Here is a 27,552-nt window from a genome sequence, read left to right on the forward strand (position 1 = left end):
AATTGGAAGCTAGTGCTTTTTTCATTAATGGTCAGAAGTAAATACAATCAAACCTCTGGAAAAATTCAGACTGTTTTCTCACAAGAGAAATCAAACAGTCCTGGGAAAGGAATTCTGACTTATGGAGACTCAAAGAAACAAATTTTCATCTATTCTCAACACCCAGAATGAGAAAACTGCCACCACTTTAGATCATTTCCTTTGATGCCAGCTGCCCTGGCAGGACTAGAATATTTTGTTATCAGTGATAAACACTGCAAAACATCCCACTGTGTGTATCACCTGAGGGTAGCAAAGCAGTCTGAGGTCCAGGGAGTGTTGTCCTTATTTCTCAGGTTAGACCCCTCAGTTACCATCCTCTGAACCTGACACACATGTTTTCAGCATGCCAAAACCCACCTTGTCCCCCTGCAGCATGCAGAAGCATTCCCTTCCCTCTACCAAAGCACCTACATTTCTAACTCCAAAATAAATCCACTGAAGTGCAACGCTGCTCTCTTAAGAATTCCTTTTACTAAACAAGCTCTATGACATTAACAAAGCCAGTCAGGTGATGATCACTAACACACAGCAACAAAGACGACAGGACAAAATCTATAAAGGACCTGTTTGTGATACCCAAGGCACAGAAAATGCTGCACACAGAGCAGTCCTGCCCTCTCCTCACAGAAGCGGCAACAGCCAAGCCAGCTGGATCCAGCAGCTCTGTGACAGCAGAGCTGTTTCAGCCACCCATCTCCCTTCCAGCCAGCACATCCATAAAACAGGAAAAAAAGGCTCTTGCAAAGTTGTCTTCTTCCTTTACAGCCTCACTAGCTCCTTTTTACTGAGCAAAAATGTATTTTTACTAATCCCATTGCTGAAGCGAACATGACACTTCTCCATTTCAGGAAGGTTTAAAACCTTGCTAAGAGCAAATAAAAGCTAAAATCCCAAGACATTCAGGACAATAAATTTTTAAAATGCTCTCTTCCTACTGTGCAATCAAAATTGGGATGCATGAATGTTGGGGCTTAGCATTGGTAATACTGTTAATACTTTTTCTTGACTTCCCATTCTCCTCTGGTTAAACAAATTAAATAGGAAACCTTGCATTTCTCACACTCCCCAGCTTGAGTATGGGATTGTTTCCCCTTGTCTGACTCCTATATCAGTTCCTATTCAGAAAGCAGCTGGTCTCTGAATAGATTCAGAGCTGGTTATCTCCACACACAATATATCATAGTCGATCCAGGCTTCAATTATTTTTTTTCCCCAGGAAACAATTATTTCACTATTTGTCAGTCTTTCTCCAACCCCCTGCCCCATAACTTTTGAAACGGTTGGCCAATTTTAATGAAACCTGGCAAAAAAGCACAAATCTTAAAGACATTAAATTCATATCATCTTTGTGCAAATCAATAGGTGAGGAGGAAAGATTTTGAGCAAGAATTATTATTATTTCTGCTGTTTCACGGAAGATTTTTTTTCCTAATGTTTTCCACATTCTTCAGAACAAGTCCCAAGGGCTGTCCTTGAAGTGCAATAGCTTGGGGGCACTCCTCTGGGTAGGCTGTAAATCTCAACTCCCATTCAGACACTCCATTTGGATTTACAGTGGTGTCAGCCTCAGGTGTGCAACACACTCCTTTCTCTCTGCCCCCATGACAAAGAGACAAGCAAGGATGCCATGTGTGTGCTGGGGTATCCAGTGGGACCTGCAGCAGATTGGCAATGGGTGCACCCTGACTGCACCTGAGCCACTGCCTCAATTTTCAGCCAGACCCAGCAGGGTGGGGTTTCACCTATGGCACCTTCACACCGGCCCCTTCTACACACCCCACCCTTCCAGTGACTTCAGACAGCATTCTTTTTGTGCTCAGCAGTACCAGGAACCAAGCACGAGAGGTAGTCAACAGCAACAAAATTACCCACCTCCTGCCCTGCCTCTCCTGAAAGAATGCTCTTGAAATGTGACTCACCATTCCTATTTCTCCAGACCTTTGGCACCCCCAACACAAGAGAACAAGACAAAAGCCCAAATTATTTTTATCTTTGTTATTTTCCTAATATTTTCCACTTTAAATTTTTTTCCACAGAAAATACTATTTTTGCACTAGATATAATAACTCTCATTTTTACTTGAAGATTACAGCCAGGGTTGCAGAAATGATGGCATGAGCAATTTTGAGCACCCTATTATTTAGTAGCAAAGTCCTTCTTTGATCCATCTCCCTGCTGACTTCAATGGAACTACACCAGGTATAAATTAAAGCAAAATTCAGTCCATCAGCTGTACTTTAAGCTTCATGCATTCCATTTAAGCAATGCCTCCACCTTGATTTCACCTTGCTGTAGTCAGCAAAGAATGCTGATATAAAATGTGTCATGCTTTTGTGTATCCACTCACTCTGCTTTCATGTTTAAGCTGTACCATTTTACCTTACCATTAAAATTACATTTAGGCAAAAGTGAAAGAGTGTAGAAAGAATGTATAATCTCTTGTGCTCTCTCTGGAGAACAAGCTTCCATTAAATTTTCTCTGTCTCCCTGTACACAAATAGCAAAAATATGTATTTTCCAAAAACAAACACCAAAGTAAAAACTCTATTAAAAGGAGCACAGTAACTCCATCTAACATTTTTCACCAGAATGGAGAAATAAAGTGGTATTTCTCCAGCATGCAGAAACCTACATTTCAAAAAAGAAAAAAAAAAAAAAGGGAAGGGAAAAAAAAGGGAAAAAAAAGATATGTTAAGATCATCAATCACATTAGCAGGAATTAGATGTCCAACTCCCTAGATGCCAGTAACAATCCAAACAATATTACATCCATTAGTCATTGTTTGCTTGTGAAGAGGTAAGAAAGCTGTAGTGTGCCTGTCCCTTCTCTCACTGCCATGAAAGTGAACAGCACAAACCTTGTACCACCAGCCACTGCCATGGCCACACAGATGGGCTTTCCCTCTCACAGGCAGGTCAAGGCTCCATCTGCTCCTGAAGATTCCTTTCTTGATAACAACAACAACAACAAAACAACCACAAAATTCATGTAACACTGTGTATTAAAGTTATTTGTGACAGTAATATTTTTTTGCTCTCAAATGTCACCCTCTAAACAGGCTCTATTCATCTCACAAAACTTGGGCATCCAGAAACTCAATTTCTTGGCATTGACAGAGACATAAAATAAGAAAAATGAAGAGGCATAGCTGTACCTTCAAAATAATATACTTTAAAAAGCATTATGTGCGAGTTTGGCGTCACACTGATGTTCTGAAATTGGAAAAAATAACCCTAACTTTTGAGATAAAGTTATACACAGATCTGTAACTTTAAATGCTTCTACCATGTTCAGCTGCATAAAATAAAATGAGTTAATGTCTCTGTATCTCAATAAAAAGTATTAAAAAATGCAGGTTGATGAAACATGACTTAGAAGACTTCTCAACTTTTTCTCAAACTTTATTCAGACAATCTTCCCAGCAAATACAACCAGTTATATTAGCTACTGAACATGAAACTTTAGTATTTTTACAAAGCACTTAAGTCTATCTATTTAACTTGCCAATTTGAGGAGCCAGCAAATGTTCATCTCTGCTGAACTTAAGCAGCACTGACAACAATTATCCTGCTCTCCCTGCTGGGAGAACCAGGGTCTCATGGTAGTTTTAGTTTTGCTCAAGGAATCTCTTTAGAAGTGCCCAAAAATTTTTAGAGGTGTCAGTGTAAGGTCATGACAAACTATTCCAAATACAAGATTTCCTTTCATCACTTTAAAACGGGTTGTCTAGTCACTGTTTTCATTTCTGCACTTGCTGAAGGCTTGCTGTGGAAAACACGTAGGACAGGCAGCCTTCCATTGAAGCAAAATACATTCACTCTTCTACAGATAATTCACTAAAGCCACAAGCTTCACTTAAGCCATAAGCTTCACATTTTACACAGGGTCTACTTGCCAGCAAAATAAAAGACATATATACCTGTTTGACCAAATAAAAACATGACTGACACCTCAAAAGAAACATGGTTACAAAGCCAGAAATAGCACTTCAAGCATGCACTATTAAACAACAGTTTATCTAAATGCTCTTATTTACATACCAAAAAAAAAGGATGACAGAATCATATCCTCCATTTATGGCAGTCCAACAACATTTTATCTACTGCAGCTATTCCCATGTAAGGATGTGGACATCACTCCAGTCACATCACAGCTGAAGGTACAGTCCGTGCCTTGGCTACATTTCAGTCTTGCAACTACAGCATTTCACACTGCAGCTCAGCTGAAGCCACATATGCTGTTATTGATGAAGCATAAAACTTCAGCAATGCTGGCACCATTTCTCTGCTGCTCCAAAACACAGCGGACTAGATTGTGATCACTAGTGCTGCTCCTAGGCATCATTTTGCCTTTTTTTAGAAAAATCCTGTAACAATAAGCACCAGAAAATCTGAGGCTTTCTCTAACTAGAGACAATCATAAAAGTATACTGTTTATGCACAGGGAGACACAAAAATGAAATATGCATCAGGCAATGCAGATTCCTACAACAAATCAATTCAGCATCCACAGTTCTGGGGTTTATCGTGCCATAATAAACATACCAATAAGCTACACACTAAAAGATAATAAACCTCAGAATGGATGGTAACACAGATGGTGCTAGGCACAGACATGTTACCACATATGTAGAGGAAGAAGTGAGCAATTCATCCAGGACAGATCTCTTGTTGGTGTTGGGCAGCTTTAGAGCTTTCACTATCCAAGAATCTGCTCAGGCATTTCAGTTATTCCTGTTGAAGAGTCTTTATTTTTACTACAAAACTCAAAATGTTACAAAAGAGCTCCCCTTTCTCTGTACCCCTGCCTGTAAAAGACTACAGTGGTTAAAGAGGAACATCACCCTTGTATGCTCAGTACTGACAGCAGTACTTTATTTTGCAGAATTTTGCAACACAGTTCATCACAGAGGAAGGGCATCTCCTATCCCTACCAAATTTGTTCAGATTAATCCTTGACTCCCATGCAAAGTGAAGGACTTTTACCTTCTTTTTTTACTTTCTTAATCCAGCTGTCACCTGGATTTCAGACACTTCATAAATTTAGTTTCATTATCAGCATACACAGCATGAACAAAGTTTTTGAGGAAAAAACGACACAAAGTGTTTCACTGAAAAACAGAAACCAGAAAACATCAACTAACCTGTCAAGTTTAGTTACCGCTTTTATCAATTATGGTATGAACTGACCTCAAGAGAGTTTAAGTCTATGAACACTCATAGAACCAGCTGGGCATGTTGTCCTCTCTGAATTTGATGCTTGTGGAAGGCATCTAGAGAATAAGAGCTCTGCAACATTGTCTAAAAAATAAAGAGTGAACTATTGCCAGCGCTTTATTTTTACTTACACTACTACAAGTAACAGTATTCCCAAATTCATCATAGTATTTTTATTCCTATTTCGGCTTTGGGTGAAAATCATGCCATTTGTGCCCCTACTTGAAAAAAAAATGAGAAAAAACATGAGACAAAAATATGTTAATCTGAAATCACAAGTTGCATGGCTTGCTGACGTGACAGCAATGGCTGAAATGGGTCTGCCCAGCCCTAAAGTCATTCTCATATTCAGGGACAAAAAGCAAGACTAGAGCTAGAAAAAATACTTTCCCAGTCCGCGACAGAGCAGGCATTCTGAGCCACAAGCACCTTCCCTGAATTTTGTGACTTGTCCATATACTTGTCCAGCCTGCAGCCATATAACAATTTGTTCCCACAACATCATACACATCTCATTTCTGTTTTCTTAGCATTTCCTCAGCAATTTAAATATTGCTTGAAGTTTAGGAACTGCATCTGGAACTATATCTGCTGTCTACTTTATTTAGAAGACATTAGGAAACTTACTCAGACTTCTTGTAATAAATATATGTCAAAAATATTTAAAAGTTAGACTGTCCTCTAAGAGAATGCAAAAGCAACTTTAGTCATAGCCAGTTGGTAAACACATATAGCAGGGGCTACAGGTTAAATTGTATCACACAGCACCAGGTACAGATGCTTCAAACAATTCCAGGGATGGTGGTTCCACCACTTTGCTGGGCAACCCATTGCAATGCCTGACCACCCAAACAGTGAAAAATATGTTTTCTAACATTTAATATTAGAAATATATTGGAATATATATCTGATATCTAACCTGAATCATCCTTGTCTCAGCACATTGTACAGTTGGACCGTAACACTGACACATGAAAAACAACTGCTAAGAAGGTAACCAGGAAACAAGAAATGGGTTGAAAACATTTCTTTTACAAGAGCACATGAGAATACACTGATATGTAAAGGTGGCAAGCTTAAATTCAAGTATTTTAAGTATAATCTTCCAGCCGCCTTGTCCAGGAGTGCGGAGACAGCGGCCCCTGAGGCCGGACGGGACGGGAGGGGAGGCAGTTCCCGTTACAGCCTCCAGACGTCCAAAGCTGCGCGATCGCGATCCCGATCCCGATCCCGATCCCGATCCCGATCCCGATCCCGATCCCGATCCCGATCCCGATCCCGATCCCGATCCCGATCCCGATCCCGATCCCGATCCCGATCCCGATCCCGATCCACTGCCCCTGACCCCGCGTGGCCCCGCCCCGCGCCGGCCCCGCCCCGCCCCTGAGGGAGGAAGCGCGCGGCGCCGCCCGCACCGTGATGGCGGCGGGCGCAGGAAGGGGCGGGCCGCAGGGCGGAGCCGCGGGTCGCCGCCGGGACTGCAGCAGCAGCGCGGGGCGGCTGGGGAGAGGGGCGCGCCCGCGGTGCCTGCAGCGCCCAGCGGCGGCCGCGCCAAGGCGGGGGGCCGTGGGCGCGGTGGGCGGAGGCCAAGCGGCGCCGCAGTCGCTCCTCTCCCCCTCAGCCCAGCGGGTCGGGGTCGCACCGGCCCGGGGGCCGCGAGCGGCTCCGCCCCCTCCGCCCCTGTGCAGGGCCCGCGGCGGCTGCGCGCGGCCCCGCCAGTACTCGTCCCGCGCCGATGGCGCCGCACTCGGCGGCGGCGCCTCCGCCTCCCCCCCGCGCCGCTTCCTCCCGCCGTCCCCTTCCGCTTCCGGGGTCAGCGCCGCCGCTGCTCGCTGAGCAGCCCCGTCCCGGGGCCCGGCCGGCACCGCCGGCAGCAGCAGCCGCCCCGCCGCCCCCATGGCCACCAACCCCCAGCCCCCGCCGCCCCCGCCGCCGCCCCCTCAGCAGCCGCCGCCGCTGCCGGGGGCCGGGGCCGGCGCGGGGGGCGGCGCGGCCGAGCCCGAGCTGGTCTCCATGATCGTTAACCACCTCAAGAGCCAGGGGCTCTTCGACCAGTTCCGCCGCGACTGCTTGGCCGACGTGGACACCAAGGTGCGGGCGGGCGGGACCGGAGGCTCGGGGGGGTCCCAGCGCCCCGGACTCTGGCAGGCTGGGGATGGGCCCGGCCCGGGGCAGCGCTCTCGGCGGTGCGGAGCGGCTGCTGGGCCCGCGTGGAGCTCCGGCTCCGCTCGCGGCCGGGGGAACGAAGCCGGAGCCCCGTGTTCGGCGGGGAGCGCGGTCTGGCTGGCCGTGCGCGCACGGTCATACACACCCGGTTCGCGCAGGGTCCGGCAGGGCAGCGTTTAACGCGCTTCCACTGCCGCAGGGCAGCGGCACAGCACCGGGGGATCCGACGGGGCTCCCTGCTGTACCAGCCTGGCCTCCCGGAGGATAACCAGCCACCTATATGATCCCTCCAGTCCAACATCTCTGCTGTTGCTTTCTAGCCTGCCTACCAGAATTTGAGACAGCGCGTTGACAACTTTGTTTCTAACCATTTGGCAACTCATACCTGGAGTCCTCATCTCAACAAGAACCAGCTGAGAAATAACATTAGGCAGCAGGTTCTCAAGTAAGTGACAGCTCTGGGATTTCTCTGAACATGCCTGTGTACTCTGATAGGTGACAGAGGGTCTGGGTCAATGTAAAGTCGGTTGCTTTCTTCAGAGGAACCTCTGAAGAAGTTGGGTTGTTTTCCCCTCACAGTGTTTAAAATGTAGTACTGCTGGAGGTAGTAACTCGCCATCAATATTAGTCAGAATTAGACTGTAGATGTTCTTTGGTCTGATCCAAGTTTATGTGGGGGGGAAACCTCAATTTTGACTTGAGATGTCACCCCCTAGCTAAAGGCTACCTTTACTTTTTCTTTTAAGGGAGGTGTTAATAAAATTGCAATTATCATTTTTAGAACTAAGGAGAAACATTCCATGCACTAAACTCTGCAAAGTATAAAGCTAAAGTCACAAAATAGAAAAAGGGATTTAAATCCAGCTGGAAAAGAAGAGGTTTTAAGAACTGGTATTATGTTAAAATTATGTCAGACACTTTAACCTGTATTACATTATTTCATGAAGGTTTTTCCAGTCTCTCTTCTCAAATTTTAGACTCACAAGAAACATTAGTAATTTCTTCAGAGTACCATGAGTTTGACCATTAAATTGGATCAAACCACGGATTTGGGAACAAACTTAATCACTTGTGCTCTGGTGGTACCATTGGTAACTTATACTGAGGCCTGTTTGGTTTGTAGGGAGGGGAGCAACCGTTCTTTCTTGTTGAAGAAGCAATGATGACAAGAGGTAGTATATATGTCTCACAGAGAACTGCAGGGGTCTAAAGAGATAAGCTTTGTAGCTGTGGGTTTTCAGTTTTATTTTACTGAAGATTAAATGTGTTCTATAAAACTGCAGAACTTGCCACCTAATACTAGGCAGAAAGTAACATAGGGTAGTGGCACGTGGTTTAGTAGTTATTTGTGCCTCATGCCATCTATAATTCATCTCTTTTTTGCTATGGTAATTGGTAATACAAGGTTTCTTCTAAACTTTTTTCCAAAATATGTTTTTTGAAGTTAGGTAGCACTTTTAAGTGCAACCACTAATGATGTAACAACAGGCTGCTTATTGTAGTAATTCCATGTGCTTGGATTGTTTTGTTTCTCTAGCAAATTTTTTCTTATGAGTAAGGCACAGGCTAAATGCATAGCTGTGGGGATGCTCAGAAAACATTAGTGCTTCATTGGAGCACATCTAAATGATCATATTTCATTAATATGTTCTTAAAAACTATTTTTTCATACTAATTTATGTAACTTTGTTCCAGGTCTGGAATGTTGGAATCGGGAATTGACAGAATTATTTCTCAGGTTGTGGACCCAAAGATCAACCACACATTCAGACCTCAGGTGGAAAAAGCTGTCCATGAATTTTTAGCCACATTGAATCACAAAGAGGAGGCAGGCCCCAGTACGACTCCAAGTGAGGAGAAAGCAGATGCTTCTGTTACAGTACAAGGTATTCTGCTATTTCTCTGAACAGTCTATTAACAAAACAATGGGGATTGAGAGAGCAGAATCAATGACTAGGTTTTCTGCTCCCATAACGTTGTTAGTATTATCAAGCTGAGCTCCAGGCAGCATGCCAGAACACTTGTCTCTTACTCTATATGTAAAGGTAAAAAGCACAAGGGATGTCACGCTGTTATGACCATGTCACTCCTGCACTTCTACTTGAGATTATGAGGGATCAGTTTATTGTGGGGAGAGAAGTTAGTCTCAGTATTACATGGTCAGATAAGATATAGACTGTAAGAGAAGAATGATGCAACTTTTTTGTCCGTCAGTAGAGATGAAAGAATTCTCTGAGAGACAGTTACCTGTGCAGTTGCTGTGTGTCATAAAATTTGAATGGCTAAGGTCCTAATATTACCTGTATTTCTAAACCCTCCTGAAGGTAACTGTCCATTCTTTCCTGTTCCAAGAGGCTCCACAGCCATCCTTCTATTTGTAACCTTTATTTAAATCCAAGCCTTTTTCCTGTGAGGCCCACTTCCTTTAAAATGGGTTAACAAGCCAGCTGCAGTTCTCAGTGCTACTCTAGTTAGTGCTTAGTTGTCCATCTTCAGAGCTGGTTCTAAAACGATAGAAAAGTGCTAAGGTATTTCTGATAGTCCTGTTGTTATACAGTGAATATGCTGAGTCAATTTTCCATTATATTTATGGCGATATTAAAGCTGTGAGCTACCGACTTTCTCTTGCAGTGTATGTACATAGAGTATATATTATATACGTAGTATTTTAGCCACAGTCGTCATCCTACTTAGGATGTTGGTGAAGTTGAACAAGGGCTGTGTTCAGATGTCCTTCCCTTTGACAATCCTCACTTTCTCTAGGCAGAGCTCAGGAACAGTGGTGTGTCACAGAGCGAAATGGATCTCCAATTATCGTACAGTGCTTGCTGCAGGAACACAACGTCTTGGAGATTTTTGTTCGGTTCTTTTTACTTTTTAGCAAAAATCTCTCATGGCAAAATTAGTCAAATATTTTAGTTAGGTATACATATTTTGTAGAGAGTGCTTATTCTGTTTCTTTTCACATGTTTAACCTTTTATCAGAACAGAATTATGGAAACTAGGGTGAAGTAAAACTCTCTTCTTTCTTACTGTTTAAGGTGTCTCTGCTACAACTCCAAGTGCTAATGTAGCTAGTGATGCAATGTCCATTTTGGAAACAATAACTTCTCTTAATCAAGAAGCAAGTGCTGCCAGGGCTTCAACAGAGACCTCCAATCCCAAGAACAATGACAAAGTTGCAAAAAAACTCTCATCTCAGCAGAGTGTGGATGGTAGCACTGATAAAGAGAGAAATGCAGAGGACTTGCCTGACAAAGAGAAAGCAATTTGTGACCCTTCTGGAGAAGGGGCTGAAACACTTGCAAAGTGTGAAGATTTAAATGAGCTTCCCTGCCAAAGTGAAGAAATAAAAAATGCAGCAAAGGATACTAGTACATTTACAAGTAAAGATATTCCACAGGAAAGTGAAGATGTGAAGAGTAAATTATTGGATAAATCTGACAAGAAATCAGAGAGCAGTGAAAGAAGGAAAGAAAAGAAGGAAAAGCTTGACAAGAAATCTGATCATTCAAAGAAAAGCGATGATACTACAAAGTCAAAAGAAGAAAAGCAAGCAAAAGAGTTGGAACCAGTGAAACACTTAGTTCCAGAAAAAAATAGCAATAAACATAAGGCAACTGAAAGCACTAAAGAAGGTATGGTGTGGGCAATGTTCTTCCTCAAAATATGGATAAGGAGTGAGGTTTTTAAGTTAATTCAGGATTTGAATCAGTATATTTGGAATGTAAGTTTTCTGCTAGTTCTGACAAACTGGTCTGCTAATGGCAATTGGATTTTATCTATCTCTCTTAACTGAGGTGGCTGAACTAGGAGTCAGATGACCTTTGATTTCTCAGGTGTGTGATTGGTCATCTTAATCTGGCAAGTTCTCTCAATGATTTCTCTCCTCATTTATAGTTCTACCTCAGAGTGATTTTTGTTTTGAATAAGCCAGAGTTAGCCTGGTTATTTCATTACAGTGTTATAATTTTGTTTTCTTATTTCTAATTCTTAACATAGTTTTGTTTTCAGTGACAAAATTGATGTTTTAATAGGAAAAGTTTAACAGACTCAGTGTGCTGCCTTACAGCTCTTTGTTTTTACTTTTTCCTTTGCAAGAAAATATGTTAATAGATTCAGATATGGATGTACTCAGTGACATCACGGTCAGCTCTGTCCATACCAGTGACCTGTCTTCCTTTGAAGAGGAGAGTGAAGAGGAGCCTGTAATTTCTGACAGTACTGAAGAGGGGGAGATCACATCAGGTGGTAAAATAATTACATTGTTAACTGGCAATAAGGAGTATGTAATGCTCTTGTTGAGTGTACCATGTTGTAAATTTGAGGGTTTGCAATATTGTACCTACCTATGAGAGAGGCTTTGAATGTGAACTGGATAATATTTGTACAGTTGCAAAAGATGACTTGTGGGTTTACCTTTTGAATATTTTTATTCATATAGTATATTCTAAGCATTGTAAATCTTTTTTATGCTACAGTATAACGTGGGTGACAAAAGCACTTAATGGTGAATGTCACTGTTCTGTGGGTTTTCTTCCCCTCCCATCTGCCATGAACTTGAAATAACACTGGAGTGTTTTGTGATCCCATGGTAGTGGTGGGAGCTGACTTTGTAGATCAGATTGGGTTTAGAGCTTTAGAATTCAGGAGCTTGGCCACAGTAGAAAGAACAGGAATGGATCTAGCTTTAAAAGTTCAGAAACACCAAGTTGTTTCTACTCTCTGTGTTGTCTTTTTGTGTTCTCCCTGTGTAGTACAGACTTCAGACTGACTTCTTTTTAATTTAAGGAGTTAGTAGTTAATAACACTTTCCACTTTATAATGCAGAATGCCTTAGTATCTGAATGAGTTCTCTCTAGTATGCTCACAGCTTACCTTTTCTGCTTCTAAATTATATTCTAAAAATATAATTTAGAAGCACTGAATCACTTGTGTATTCTCTGGCTTTGGTCTTACTTTGAAACATGACAGATTGTGTTCAGTTATGACTAAATATTTATGAGATGAAGACAAGCCTTAAGTACGTTTGATGAATACAAATAATTTGTACAGTATTGCACTATATCTAGTAATAATGATAAAACTGGAATAGATTTATTTATGTTTACTTGATTAATACTTAGATGTGTGTAACCAACAGTGTGTTTTGTGTATGTGTTTCAGTAAGCCAACTAGTTTTTACGTGCTCAAATACTGTACTGATATTTCTCGTGTGGGGAGAACTAGAATTTAATACATAGCAGAAATTATACTGACTTCTCATGCATAGCTAGCTACTAAATACTATGTGTAAAGGGGCAGTGGGATTAGAGGCAAGAGAGGTAAGCCCAGTTGTTGCTTCCTGGTTTATTACTGGGCTTGTATCATGCAATTTTTTGGCTGAATTATGTACACAAACACATCAATGCACTTTTGATTTTTTCATTATCTAGTGATATTTTGATGCTAAAAGGATTTAATTTAACTGTTTATGGTTTTAGAGTAAATAATGGTTGATGTGTTTTGAGTAGCATTGCCTTCTTGAAAGTTATGTTGAAAGCACTGCCCTAATTTACCAGTGTATCTCTACACTCACCAACTTTTCTTTAGATGAAGAGGAGAAAAGCAGTCAAAGTAAGACGAAGGCCCATGGGAACGAGCTGAGCGATGGGCGAGCCAAGCCTGTCCGCCATGCTTATGTGCGCAAGCCTTTCCTGTACTCCAAATACTTCAGCGATTCTGATGATGAGCGAACCGTAGAACAGCGCCGGCAGTCCATTGTGAGTGCGGGTTTGCTACTGCTCAATTTCTGGCCTCAAAACTTTTTTGAGCAGAAACTCCACTTCTGGTTTGGTGGTGGTTTGTGCAAGGGGAAGTCTTCAGTTTCTTCTCCCTTTGGGGTTTTTTTTCCACCTTATACTATAGCTGCCCTTTCGTCAGGTTTTCATCAATATGGCGTGATCTGCTTTCAGCAGAGCATTTTGCTGGTTATAGTTTAAAGGCTTCTGGCAGTGAAAGCAATGACAGAGTTTTCTATCTCCTTCCCCCCCCAAAATACTGTGACAATTTTGATGAAAAAAGTAGCCCATATCTGCCTGCAGCCTGCCTTCAGCGGCGCTTTTTGGTAGATCAGGCTTGTGTAGAGTACTGCAGGCTACTTCATTGCCCCAGCTCTTTACAGATGTAGTCCTTGCTGACCAGAAAATCAGTAGTTTTTAGCAAGTCTGCAGTTGCTGAGAATGGAAACAGAGATTCAAGCATGTGCACTCTGTTCTGTGGCAGAAGGGCCAGCACAGAGAAGAGGGAGCAGCAGTTCTTTTAGATTTTCTCTGTTGCCCAGATACATATATTTATACTTACAATAAATACGTATATATTGTATATACATACAGATAAAGCATACGTTCTTTGAGAAGGTTGCATATCTTCAGACTGCAGTGTTGAGCAGCAAGCAAATTCTGGAACTCAGCTAATTTAACTTCACAAAAATATTAGAGGAGTCCATTAACTTCTTTATGATTTCAAAGTTGTATTTATGTTTTAGTTTTCCATAAGCTACAGTGTTCTGTTTTCTGTGAGGTTTAGACTTATATTTGTAGTCAAAGAATGCTCTTTTACCTAATGATAAATTGTTTTCCTTGGTTTTGTATCTCTAGGCCAAAGAAAAAGAAGAGAGACTCCTCAGAAGACGTATTAACAGAGAGAGACTTGAAGAAAAACGTAAACAGAAGGCTGCAGAAAAGACAAAATCCTTAAAAGCTGGAAATCAGAATGCTAAAGGTATGAGAAGAAACGATGTGAGTAGCCCTCACCACCCTGCTCTCACACTCTGTAGAGAAAAACATTCAGCTTTGAGTAATGGTCATATAGGGCTATAGTCATTTCCTTCCCTTAATAACCCAGCATCTCAACAGTGATGTAACAGAAAAAATTATAATGCAAAGAATTAATACAGAATTTCTTCTTTACTTTTTCATATATCCATTACACTACTTAAGCTTAATTAACACCTATTTAACTGCTATTCTCTGCTATGCCTTAGTACTCTCTGCACTGCTTTCTGTCATGTTTATAGCTGAAACTCTAATAAAATGATGTGTATGTGTTTCACCATTTGTGTATTCTTTTAGGAAAAAGTGGCTTGCAACTAGAAGAACCTTCATCAAAAAGTCTAGAGTCAAAAACAACTGGTACCAGCATTAAGGATGTGCTTAAAGAACAGAAATTTTTGGAAAAAAAAGTGGCCCTGAGCAGAAAAAGAAAAAGAGATTCAAGGTATTTATGTATTTGCTCAAAAGGACTTTATGTTTTGAATATTCATTTTTGCAGAGTGGAAAGGTTCTTTTCAACTTTGTACTTAGCCTTATCCATTTAAAATTTTTTCTTAAAATATTTGCGTAATGTTACTAATAAGCATGAAATTCTGGCAGAAAAATTACAGCTGATTAAATATGTTGCAGCTCAGACTGCAGTAGCAGTCTTAGTGTTTTTTCACAGAATGGTAATAAAGACATGAGAATGGAGAGCTTTTACATGTTTGTGCATCTAATAGGCAAGTCAAGTTGGCTTCATCTTTAGATAGATCTTTCATGTAGATATGTATCTTTGTACATAAGTGTCTTCATGTAGGTAGATATGGGGCAAGGAGAACTTTTACCCATTTTACAGGGACAACAACAGTACTAATGTCATCCTAATACTGCTTAAAAGCACTGGTATTCAGGATATTTTTGAAGCTGATATATAATAATATATATTATATATAATTTTTTTTAAGAGAAAAAAGCCTGGGTGCATTAGTCAGAAGTTTGGTTATCATGCTCTGTTTCTGTATTTTTAGTGGGCATTTCTCTCTTGCATTCAATTTTGAAAGCAGAAATTTTGCAAAATAGTGTTAGGCTGGTATCAATTGTTCTTTGTTAAATTGTCCAAATACCTGTTTCAGGCATGCTGAAGATAGCTGCAGAAAGAAAAATGAGCCATCTGAAGAAGATTCTAAAGAAATGCAAAAGGCAAATGAGGTAGGTGTCTCTTAAGTATAAATCTTACAGTCTTCCTTTTAATTCTGATGGTACTCTTTCATATGTCCACACCAAACTACATACAATTGCATTCATTCTCACTCATAAGTTTTTCCCTGCCTGTTCCTTCAGTTGTATTAGTGATCTGACATCACTGTAGTAACGTTTTCTGAATTCCAATAGCCACTGAAATGTGGTCTGTGTATTCAGTGCTGATGCATGTTGTAGTAGAACCTGAGATGCAGTTTGAGCCCTAATCTGTGAAGCATGCTGGGTTTTTAAAAAGCACTGTCTTTTATATGCAAAGACTTGAGCTTGATCTGTTTGAACTTCTCACTGGAAAGTTAAAGGAAAACTGACTATGCTCCACCACAAAAGGAAAGAAAATTTTTATGGTGAGAATTTTATGAATAAAATTGTTTAAACTAAAAAAGGTGGGAATAGAAGTTCAAGTAGAAGTCTAGATGTATCTTTTTTAAGTTTTGGTGTGTTGTTTAATTTAAGATTTTTAGTTAGAGTTTTGTTTTACCAGACAGCACAATGGCTATTTAAGGTAGCTTACAGAGTTCTTGAAATTGTGATTGTCTATTCAAAAACCTTTTAAAGTCATTTTAGAAAAATTACCATATGAAGAAAAAATAGTAAAGTTCGGACAGCTTAAGGATAATAACTTCTTTCAATTTTTCCACTATAGCAGATAGCTGAAAGGAAAATGGCAATTTTCATTTCCTGGCTAAAATGAATTTTTATTACAATGTTAATTGTATTCCCTAGTGTATTAAGGTTTTTTTCAAGAATCTGTGCTTGCCAGTTCTGTTCAGGCACATAAGTGAGGGAACTTTGTAATGTGTATTTACATATATTTTAAAAATCTCTTTTTTAGACCTATGAAAAGAATTCTTCCAAAGAACTGAAGCACAATCATGGAAAAAATGAAATCTGTAAACAACTTAGAAGACTTTCGGAATGGGGGCATTCAGCTGAGGAAAGCAAAAGTGATTCTAAAGCAGAAAAAGAACATAAAAGAAAAACTTCCACTTCTCTTCAGACTGAAGGAGCTCAGCAGGACAGCGAAATAAGGGATCTAAAAAAACAACTGGATAAAGCAGAAGTCAATACTGAAGAACCACAGAAGCAGAAATCCTTATCTAAGAATGAAAAACACCCCAAAAAAGATGCTGACACAGAAATTCAACATACGAGAAATTCTACCAAAAAAGAAGCCAAGTCTTACAGAGATAAAAATGAAAAGGAAAGAACTGCTTTAGAAGATAAACTTCCTTTAAAGCACAAATATAAAGGAGATGGTATTCACAAGTCAGGTGAAGATGTTGAACTTCATTCATTCGAGCGAAGTTTGAAAGGAGAGGATGGTGGCCAGAAACATAATCAACAAATGAAGGTTTCCTCAGATGACAAATGTGAAAGAAAAAGTAAACACCGAAGTGAACGGAAAGTGTCAGTAACAGGGAAAGATGGAAAAAACCCTTCTGAATCAACCTTAAAAGCTGAAGAATTGCTGCGGAAGGAAAACAAAAAAGACAAGCATCTCTCAACAGACAAACCAAGAGTGGAATGCAAGACCAAAAGGTCCTTGAGTGATTCTAGGCCACAGAAGGATTCCCTAAGTGCCTCAAAGCAACCTGGTTCAGCGTCACACAGAAGGAGTGAAAGCTACTCAGAAGATAAACATGAAATAGAATCAACTAACTCTGATAGTAATGTAAAACTTGAAGATGGTGTTCATAAAGATAGACGAAGATCTAAGAGCCTTGCAGAAGACAAGATTTTGTTGAAGTCCAAATCAAAGAGTCATAGTAAACAGTTCAGAGCATCTGAAACAGAATTACAGGACACTGGACAGAAGCTAGACAAAGATAAGAGCATGGAAGACAATGATTCAGATAAACAGCACAAATCCAGGAATGAAGATAAAGGTTTGGAGGAGAGTGGTGCTGAGTTTCAGCTTGCAAGTGGCCCACAGTCAACTCAGGGATCACAAAAAGACTTTAGTCACAGAGTTAAGTTACATTCTGGAGAAAAAGGGACTGTAAAAGAGAAATACAGAGGTGATAAAGACTTAAGTAATTCCAAACTGGAAAGAAGGTTCTCTGCTGAAGGTCATAAAAGCAGAAACTTAAAGCACAGCAACAAGGAAATAAAGAAGAAGGAAGAGAGTATCAAATTGGAAGATAAAGATACTAAAGAAATGGATAGTGGACATGAAAGATTATCTAATGTTACAATGGCAGTGGATAAAAAACAAAGCAAGAAGGTATCCTGTGAAAATAGGAAAGGCAGTATATCAAACCAAGATTTACTTAAGGAGGAAAAGCAATCAGCTAGCACAACTGAAAGCAGCCAGGTTCTAGCCCCTCAAAAGGTAACTATGAATAATGTTGACTTGCATGCTGGTCATGAGGAAGAGCTGATTGAACTTGATTTGAAAAAAACAAAAGCACAGGAAGCATCTAACATTGATGGAAAAAACATTCAAAACTCTCTCCAAGCCACAGATGCCAAGTGTGCAGTAAAACAAAAAGGATCTCGTTCTATTTCAAATAAGGAGTTAAAACACAGCTCGGCAGATCCTGCAGCTTGTGAATCACAGTTTCTGCCTGCAGCTGAAAAAACTGTTGAACAAGAAGATACTTCTAATAAACAAGTTGGTGCCTTAGACCCTTTGTCCAAAAAAGCTTCCATGGCTCAAGGTCCCAGTAAACAAGGGGCTTATAAAACAAGTATTGTGTATGAAACAAGTGGTAGAACCTTAAAGAATGCATCCAATAAGGATCAGGCTTCAAAAGATAGCAGAAGACCAAAGAATTTAAAAACTGTGGTAAATGCTAATTCAGATGATGTTCCTTTAACAATTAATTCTTCCAGAGAAGATGCTGCTGATGCAAAGTCCATGGATATGTCAGATTCTACAGATTCTTTAGGTACCATGTCTAAAGAATGCCACAATTCAGATGGGACTTCCTTATTGGAAGATGCTTTCCTTTTGAAGAATGATACAGCACAGGTTGTATGCATGGAGCAAGATCGTGCAATGCCGAGTTCTGTCATGAAAGATGATGGTGACAGCACCATCGTGGCAAACAGTATGGAAAAAGTGAATGAGATGTCCCAGCCTGATGAACAGGCAATGGAACACAGTACAGCTGGGCTGTGTAGGCGAGAAGATAACAATGAAGCAGCAAAGTCAGAAGGCTCTCAAAATAGGAAGTTAAAAAGAAAAGAGGGAAACTTGATGTCTGGCATAACTGAAGATCATGGAGATGTAACAACAAAAGAACTTAACCCAAGAAGAAAAGGAAGAGAGTGCTTGAATATAGATCCTTCCACAAAGGGAGAAAGAAGCACAATAATGGATAGTGTGGAAAAGAATAAGGTGCATAACACCGATGATATGATCCAGTCTTCCTCTGTTTTAGTGCCTGAAGGAGTTCCTGAGGAAAGTTTCAAAGGTTCTGTTATAGCTAATGGGCAAGGAGGGACTAATGTGGTTGGCATGGACAAAAATGAAAGCAGTGCTGTAGGTACCAGTGCGGGAAGTAGTAAACATAATTTGTTGTATAGCAGCCTGCACAAAACTCCTGCCAGTGTGATAGGAACTAGCACAGAAAAGATCACTGAGAGCTCTGCAATGGCAACTAGTACAGGAGGAGAAGGAGCTGAAGGTACCTCACATTCTGGAAAGGACAGTGATGCTACAACCACTTGCACAGAAGAAAGTGAGGTGACAGTAATCTGCACAAGCATAGAGGCTGATGAAGGTTTCACAACAGGCATATGGGTAAAACGTAGTGAGGGCTGCAGTTTAGTCACAGGAGCAGATATTGGTGACTGTACTGTTGCAGCAGCAGAAGAAGGTGGTGGCAGTGTTGTCACTGAAGGATTAGCAGAAAGTGAAAGCTTCCTAACAAGTACAGAAGGAGAAGAAAATGGTGACTGTACTATGGTTGATGCAGAAGAAGGTAGTAAGGATTTAGTGAACCCAAGTGGAGTAGAAATTGAAGACAGTGTAAATAGTGCTGGGACAGAAGAAAAAGATGATGCTGTGACTAGTGCAGGCTCCGAAGAAAAGCCAAAGACCTCAACTTGTGTAGATATAGGCAAATTTGAAAGTTCTGTGTCCTGCTTAGGTGAAATGGAGAGCGATGGAGCTGTAACTAGTGCAGGGACAGAAACAGGTGAAGGGTCAACCAGTGGTGATAATTCAGGTGAATTTAGGGGCAATGTTACAGCTGGCCAAGTAAAAGAACATGAAGGTACTGTGACTTGCACAGGTGCAGAAGAAAGAGGTCATAACTTCATCATCTGCTCTGTGACTGGTACAGATACCCAAGGAGAAAACACTGTAACTGGTGCTTGTGTTGCGGTGGTCACAGACAACAGTGCCACGGCTGGAACTAGTGGTGACAAATCTGAGGATACTGTAAATGGTGAAAGTGCGGTGACCAGCACAGGCATAACCCCAGAAGAAGATGCTGAAATTTCAGCAGTCTGCACAGGGCTAGAAGACAGCAACGAGGGATTTGTAGTTTGTTTAGAAACTGAAAAATGTGAAAGTCTAATGGACAGTACAAGGGCAAAGGAAGAAGCCAGTATCACTACAGTCAGTGTAGGTCTGTGTGATGATGAAGGTTTTGTGACTAGTACAGGCTCAAAAGAAGAGGATGAAGAAGGTGAGGACATAGTGAGCAGTACAGGAAGAGGAAATGAAGAAAATGAGCATGCTTCTACTTGTACAGGAGTGGAAAGTGAAAGTGCACTAATTTGTATAGGTGCAGAAGAAGGTGAAAGTTCCATTATCTGCATAGTTGCTGAACAAATGGAAGCTGAGTCAGGGGTGGCTGGCACAGATAGAAATAATCTTACTGTCAACAGCATGACAAGTGCAGAGAAAGAAGCTAATTGTGGCACAGACTGCAGAAATGATAAAGGCATTGTTGAAAGCAGTGTGACCAGTGCAAGTGCTGCAGATGAGGGTGCCTTAGCTGCACAGACAGGAAAGCGCGAAGGTACCTTGCTTCCCTCAGATGCTGGGGAATGTGAGGGTCCCATGACTAGTGCTATGGCCGTGCAAGATAAGACACAGTTTGGTGCTGAAGATAAACATGAGAATGCCATGACTTTCTTTGACAGCAGAGGACTTGATGTCTCTATAAGTAGTGCAGTTCCAAAGGATGAGACTTCTCTTACTCCTGCTGACAGAGAAGTAAAGGTAAAAGGTGATGCCATCTCTACCAGCACAGTGGAAGATGCTCCTTTACATTCAGCCGCAGATGCTGAAGAAGGTCCTCTTGCTGTTGCGAGAGTGAATGAAAGTGGGGAAAACTCTATGATCTTAATAGACTCTGAAGACACGGTGCCTATGCCCAGCACAGCTACAGAGTTTAAAGAGTGTGTGAATACTTCCAGCAGTAAGCAGGAGAAAGATGAATGCGCTATGATTTCCACCAGTATTGTGGAGGAATTTGAGGCTCCTATGTCAAGTGCAGCTATTGAATATGATGGTCAGCTCCCCTCTGTGAAAACAGAAGAAATAAATGAGAATGCTATGGTTTCTGTAGATATGGAGGTATATGAGGTTCCCATGCCTAGTGAATCCAGCACAGGAGGAGATAATAGTGATGATGGAAATCGCCCAACTGCTAGTGGGAAGGAAGAAAAGGATGAGTGTGCTATGATCTCCACAAGTGTTGTGGAAGAACAAGTAATCCTAATGTCAAGTGAAGTCACTGAAGAGGTGATTCAACATATCTCAGACACAGAGTCAAAGAATGAAACACTAATGATCTCTACAAGTTCAGCAGAATGTTTTGAAGCTCCTATGTCTAGTGGAGCTGTGCAAGATGAAAACAAACTCACTGCTTCAGAAACAGAAGGAAGATACGAAGCTGCTATGATCACTACAAGCATGACAGAAGAATGCGAGATAGTCTTGATCAGTGCAGCACCACAAGCTGAAAGTCAGCTCATTGTAGCAGGAGATGAAGGTGCCATTCTCTCTCCAAATGCATCAGAGGAATGTAGGGTGGTGGAGACCACTGCAACTGTAGATGAACAGTTTGGACTAAATGCTTTCAATGCAGATGGGAAAAACAAAGGTTCTGTGATTTTTGTGGGAGAATGTGGGGCTCCTGTGCTAAGAGTTGCAACTGACAGTGAAGATCAACACACTGCTTCAAATGTAGAAGATAAGGAGGAGGGGGCAGTGATCACTCTAAGCACAATGGAAGAATGTGACAGCCTCTTTACCTTCACAGTCATAGAAGAAAGTCAACTTCCTGCTGAGAGCGCAGAAGTGAAAGACAAAAGTGAAGAAATTTTTAATACTGCTAACCAGATTGAATGCATCCTTTCAACTACAGGCCCAGAAAAAAGCGGGGATTCTTTGCTTGTTATTGGGAGAGAGAATGAGACAAGTGAGAGTGGGGTGAGGACAGAATCAGCAGCATCTCAGGCCACAGTAGACAGTGAAATCACAGAAACAGATGAAAATGCAGTGAACCTCATGAGTGTAGATGAGGCCCTTTGCGTGGAGATTAGTACAGAGACTGCTGAGAGTCCTTCCCCAGAGGCAGGTGAGGATGATGAGCAGGCAGATGATGTTTTGCATGAGGTCATTACATCGGAACTCTCTAGTACGATTTCAGAAGCAGCGAAAGAGAGTGAAGCCGTGAAGAAAGTAAACTGTAAATTAAATTCGAACGTACTTCTAGAAAGTGACTTACCTGACATAAGGACTTCCCTGCCTAAGACACAGGCTCTTTCCTTAGTTTCTGCAAATGAAGTGACTGTAAACACCAACCATGGTGAAGTACCAATAGAAGCAGAACTAGGGAAGAAAAGTGACCTCACTTCGTTGCATGTAGAAAAGCTATATGACAGTGATGACAAAACCAGCTTGGTCAAAGCAGGTGATACTGGCGTTGAAGTTACTTTTCAGAAAAGTAATGCAACCTTTAATTCAGGTGAGGATTTTTTTTTTAATTCTTCAGTTCATAAGTTGTCATAAACAGATGTATTTTACCATTATGGTTAGTAAAAACTTGTACTGTTCAAATATACCTCACTTCTTTGTTAGTTGCAAAATGACTGTTAATACACTTAAAAATTGGTGACAAATAAATAAGCATGTGATTCTGGGCAAACAAGACCAACTGAGTGCAATTACCTGAGCTGTGTTGGATAACAAATATTAGAGTGCAAGAAATTACTAAAATACATTGACTTAAAGTTGTCAGCCAATATATAAAGTTATTTGGAAGGGGTAATTATTGTGGAGGTACACATGGGTTTTGTTATTAATGTGTTACAAAATTCAAAAAGTTTTTTAGGAAAGAGGATGCATTTCATTTTGACATATGTTCATCATTTTAGAAAGGTAACTTCAGAATAATTTTTAAGGTTGAAATTGGCCATCCTTAATCATAACTGCAGGTTTTCTCTTGGTTATTATTTAGTGGCCATGTTCAGATTCACTATATTACACTTAATTTTGTCTTATGAATACACTTGAAATGGTTCTGCTTTGTGCTACAAAGGAATCAGCCAGTTATCCTAAATAAGTATTTTAAGTGAGCAATAGATATTTATTTTAAATAGGAAATGATAGTATATGGCATTAAGGATATCATACTCTATATCCAGATCTATTTTTCTACCCTAACATTTGAAGTGAATCTGCATGGTTGCTAGTTCCTAAAATACAGTGTAATGAGCATCCTACTATTTTTGACTTTGCATCTTTTTAACCCTCTGAAGTAGCTGAAGCACCAATTTTTTTTTAACATTAATGAATTGTGTAGATGCGGTAATGAAGTCAAGGTTGTGGCTTCATTATAAATTTTGGAGAAATTAAACTGTAGAAAAATCTGTTTATGCCACAGGAAGTGGAATGATGCTGGTCAAGTACTCTGTTTTAAATCTTTTCCTTGTCATTTCTATCTTTGCTATAATTTCAAAAAAAAAAAAAAATGTGGATTTAGGTCCGGTTTATTAAAGGCTGGCTTTATTCCTCAGTTTTATTGACATTTAGGTTAAGAGAGCTGTCTCTGCAGATTTTGGGATTTTAGGAATTTTTCTAGGGTAGGTGCTGATTTAATAAGCTTGAAAAATGTTATTTGCTGTTTATATGAGAGGCAAATGAGCCATGAAAGTGTAAAATACTACACAGTAAAGTATTTCTGTTTCGGTGCTTGCCTCAATCCTTGTTGTCCATTGATGAAGCTTTTATAAATGGTAATGGTACTTACTCTGTGCACTGCAACCATAATTTAATCACTTTGCATGCATCATTGCTGAATTAGCATGTTGTAAATATTTCTTTTTGTTTAGGAAAAGCTGTCTAAACAGGGTTCTGAAATAGGTTTCCAAAAATGTTGTAAAACTCATGTGACTATGCTGTTGCTATGGCCTGTTTTTAAGATGTTACAAGCATACAGTTGTTCCCCTGGGGAATGAAATGAGAAGGGGAAAAAATCTGTTGATGGTTTCTTTTTGAAGGAAAAGCAAGAAGTAAAAGCCAAATTAGGATAAATGAGCAAGAAAAAAAGCCAAAGTCAGAATTTGTAAGTAAGCTGTGGTAAATCCTGATTCCCCATATTTTCCAAGCCTTTTGTTTTTAAGGAGAACTTAGCAGTATTTGTGTTCTTGCAGATGCCAGGTTTGGGTTTTATTGAGCTGGTTTGCTGTAAACAGACTGGCTATTGTTTCTGTTGTCCACTGAAAGGGTTTAAATTTATGTGCCATATTCATGAGGTAGTACTCAGAAATATCATTCTGCTGAAGCATGAGATGAATGCATAATGTATTCTGATAATTTTAACATATTTGTATTTCATTAGGCAATAATGCAGCCTTACCAAAGTTGACAGAAGAACTAGAAAGTACTTTGAGAACTGACAAGGTATTTATGTTTTTTTGAAAATTTTTACTGCACTGTTTCCTGCTTGTTCATGCATCTTGCTGGGGTTTCTTCCTGTATCTTTTGATTTTCGTGCAGCAAAAATGGAGATTTAAAAAGTTAAACTGGAGAATTTAGAGTAATTTTTCACATTATTCAGCTGTAGTTTTCTAAGCAGCTGGCTTTTAAATTGTGGGCTGTCCATGTCATTCTGTGTTAGGAATAACTACCTCCTTCATCCATACTCCTTTTGTGATTGAGACATTGAAGCTTATTTTTTTTAAATTGGTCATACTGTGTGCATGTTGCTTGATAGTGCCTGTAAAATAGTCTCCCACACCCCAGCTCTTAGAGCTGGCAAATGTTGCTTTATTCCTTTGATCCAGTAAACAGACCTACAGTGCTGTTCATTGTGTTGCAGCACTTCCTGGCCAGTCTTCAGAGTCACACATCTGTGTGTGTGTGTGTGAGCAGCACTTGCTGCTGCTGTGTTCTGATAACTAGAGCCCCTTATCTGCTGTCACGGAAGAGTGGGGCACCCTAGATAATCCAGGGTGTTTGGGCTCATGGTCACCTACAGCTTGTGTAAGACCAAAGCTGGGTTTGTCTGTCTGGGCTGTTTTCCCTAGTAGGCAGGATTCCACATGGTTTGATTCTTCATTCAGATGCAGGAGTGCATTCATGTATCTTGCCAAGCTTGGAGAATAAGTTTTTGAGGGAGAACATGGTTCAGAGATTCAAGCATCTATGAAGGGGCGGACTTCAGGAGAATGGAAGCCAGCTTCAGTCTGGTGGGAGTTTTTGATAATTCCACCTGCAAACAGCTGTACTGCTTACTAGCATAACATGGTTCTGGAGTCACTATAGCCATAATAAAAAAATCTGCCCGAAACACAAGTTGAAGGGAGATCATTGTACCTTGTTATACATAGCAGATCCTTTTTTTCCATGTAAATATGAACATTTCTAGGCTATTGCTTTTATTTGGAACTAGGAGTAGGTGTTGCACTTTGAATCCCTGAAATCTGCTTTTTTTAAGCTAATCTCTGATACTAATGTTAACTCTAAGGTCAAATCTAAATACTGTACTGTTTAACTTAGCTCTGACTGTTCCTTCTTAATATATGTACTGATGTCTTAAAAAGAAAGCTTTTGAAGACTTTTATAATTCATGGTAAGACAATTTTCATCGTGACACCCAGGAGCGGAGTGAGACATACTTGTTCTGAATATCTGCAATATTTGTTTATTTTGATTTTGTGCTTAGTCACAGCAGCCTGAAAGTGCAAGAAGTGAAGAAGGATGTGTGGATCTTCAGACAAAAGAATGGCAAAAAGGTGATTTTTATGCTTGATAGCAACTTAGTTTCATGCTGAAGGGACTAATACTTATGATGGGAGGGTTGCAGATTTGTTATATATGGCATATAAAGGAATTGAAGAAAGCCTTCATAAACTGTAACTCTATCTAGGAGTTCAGGGAGCCTTGAATTTGGTTTGTGGGAGAGAAGGGTCAGGCTTTTCTTCCAACATGATATGCTGCAAGTAGGAAAGGATTTTATAATTTGAGATTTTTAAAAAAGTCAACTGCTAACATTCTACTTAAAATCAATTAATAAAGAAAAACCTTTGTCCAGGAAAGACAGAGAAACTTCCCCCAGGAATAGCTTTCTCTTTATAGGTTTAGGACATCCTGGTTTTAGGGTACTGTGACAGGCCTTGTGAGAATATGAAAATAGTAAGTACTATAGGACAAGTTACAGAGTTTGCAGAAAAATTCTGTTGGTTTTTTTTTCTTCTTGTTCTCAAAAAAATTGAAATAATTGTGGCCATTCGCTCAAATTTGAAGAGCAGTTATAAGTAGGTAGTCATCTTGTTAGAAACCTCAATTAGTCAACTTGGATCCGTGCTCAGTGATTCCTTTCCCATGTACTTAAACTAATCTTCAGTAGGACCAAAACTGAAAAAGAATCCATTCTTCCCAAATCCAAATTATGCATTGCAGTTGTTTGGCTTTCCTGTTAAAGCAGAAGCAAACGCCTGCTTTGTGCCCTCTTGATGGATTTTGTGCTCCAGATGTGTTACAAAGATGTTTACAGCGCTATCAGATGAGAGCTAATCCTCAGTTACTGGAATAGCAAGCAGAACTAAAATGAATCCCAAGAGGTACCAGTGTTACTGCTGCTCATATTGTCCAGGGAGGTTAAAGATGCATTTCCTCTAACAGAAAGTTGTAGCTGAAGGCCTACATGCTATGAAGGGACACACTGTTAAGCTCACTTCTGAATTTTTAGACATGGAAAACAAAAACAGCAGTAAGGTGAGATACGAGCGTAGGTATAAAACTTTGGAATTCTTTTTTTATTCTCAGGGTAGGTCAGATGCATGTACCTGGTTATAGGGTGTTGTATATGCAGCTGAGTGATAAGAGACATGCTCTGCTCACAAGAAAGCAAATGTAAACCCTGAGAATTGGTTAGAAGAATGTAGACTTCAGAATGGCAGATCTAAAATTTGAACAGTTTTTTCTGTACTGTGAGGTTTCTTTGAAGTGCCTTTAAAACTCTGCCACTTCCCATCACTCAGTCACCCAGACAGACAGTACTTAAAATTTTAAATGTGCAGATTGAACTAGCTGAGATAATCTTGTTTCTTGTAAAATGTTTAACAAAAGTCCATTTGTTGTGTAAATCATGTTGGATGTGGCATACTGAAGACTAATGCTTTGTAGATCTTGGTAGAGAGGTTTTTTTTCTCCCCCACAATAATCTCTCTTCTATGTATATATGCATGCATATATATATACAGCTCAACATACGTAAAAGGAAGTTGTTTAAAAGACAAATGTGTGTCCTGGCATGAGTATGAACAGCAGACACAGTAGTTTAGTAGTCCAAGATTCTTTGGAATGTAAACAAAATCATTGCTGTTTGAGTGGGTAGGAACTAGCTCTTAATTTGACACTGCTTTAAAAATTGAAAGATGTGCAGCTCAGCAGTATAGCTGTGGAAGAATTGTTGCTAAAACATGGAGGTATGAGAAACAAGCTACAAAATACATAAAATGCTGTATAAAAAAATATGTGGTTTTATTTGATTTTAGGTTTATGTTTTTAAGGGAAAGTTGGAATGTTTCAGCAGCTTTTTTAAATCAAAGTATTAATTTGGTGCTTTTATGAATCAGATTTTAAGAACACTTGATAGAGCAG

General features: G+C 40.2%; 1 protein-coding gene and 1 long non-coding RNA gene across 6 annotated transcripts in view; one reads left to right on the forward strand and one right to left on the reverse strand.

Moving 5' to 3' along the window:
* Positions 1–3,423: 3,423 nt before the first annotated feature.
* LOC132326648 (uncharacterized) lies at positions 3,424–6,552 on the reverse strand. The gene is made up of 2 exons (XR_009486286.1): positions 6,179–6,552; positions 3,424–5,343 (listed from the first exon to the last, which is right to left on the reverse strand). It is a non-coding gene; the product is annotated as an uncharacterized LOC132326648 (long non-coding RNA).
* Positions 6,553–7,140: 588 nt separating this feature from the next.
* BOD1L1 (biorientation of chromosomes in cell division 1 like 1) overlaps positions 7,141–27,552 on the forward strand; it is a 36,205-nt gene continuing 15,793 nt past the window's right edge. For 4 of the 5 annotated variants that reach the window (XM_059845151.1, XM_059845153.1, XM_059845155.1 and 1 more), the window contains exons 1-12: positions 7,141–7,350; positions 7,746–7,870; positions 9,121–9,311; positions 10,467–11,063; positions 11,527–11,673; positions 13,018–13,187; positions 14,064–14,187; positions 14,538–14,682; positions 15,353–15,428; positions 16,312–22,411; positions 24,287–24,348; positions 25,613–25,682. In XM_059845151.1, the coding sequence (XP_059701134.1) occupies positions 7,156–7,350; positions 7,746–7,870; positions 9,121–9,311; positions 10,467–11,063; positions 11,527–11,673; positions 13,018–13,187; positions 14,064–14,187; positions 14,538–14,682; positions 15,353–15,428; positions 16,312–22,411; positions 24,287–24,348; positions 25,613–25,682 (8,002 nt within the window). In that variant the 5' untranslated portion in view covers positions 7,141–7,155. The remainder of the gene's footprint in view (positions 7,351–7,745; positions 7,871–9,120; positions 9,312–10,466; positions 11,064–11,526; positions 11,674–13,017; positions 13,188–14,063; positions 14,188–14,537; positions 14,683–15,352; positions 15,429–16,311; positions 22,412–24,286; positions 24,349–25,612; positions 25,683–27,552) is intronic. The other variant, XM_059845152.1, reaches the window with a different exon arrangement.

Source organism: Haemorhous mexicanus, chromosome 4, assembly GCF_027477595.1.
Source record: "Haemorhous mexicanus isolate bHaeMex1 chromosome 4, bHaeMex1.pri, whole genome shotgun sequence".
Taxonomy (NCBI): Eukaryota; Metazoa; Chordata; class Aves; order Passeriformes; family Fringillidae; genus Haemorhous; species Haemorhous mexicanus.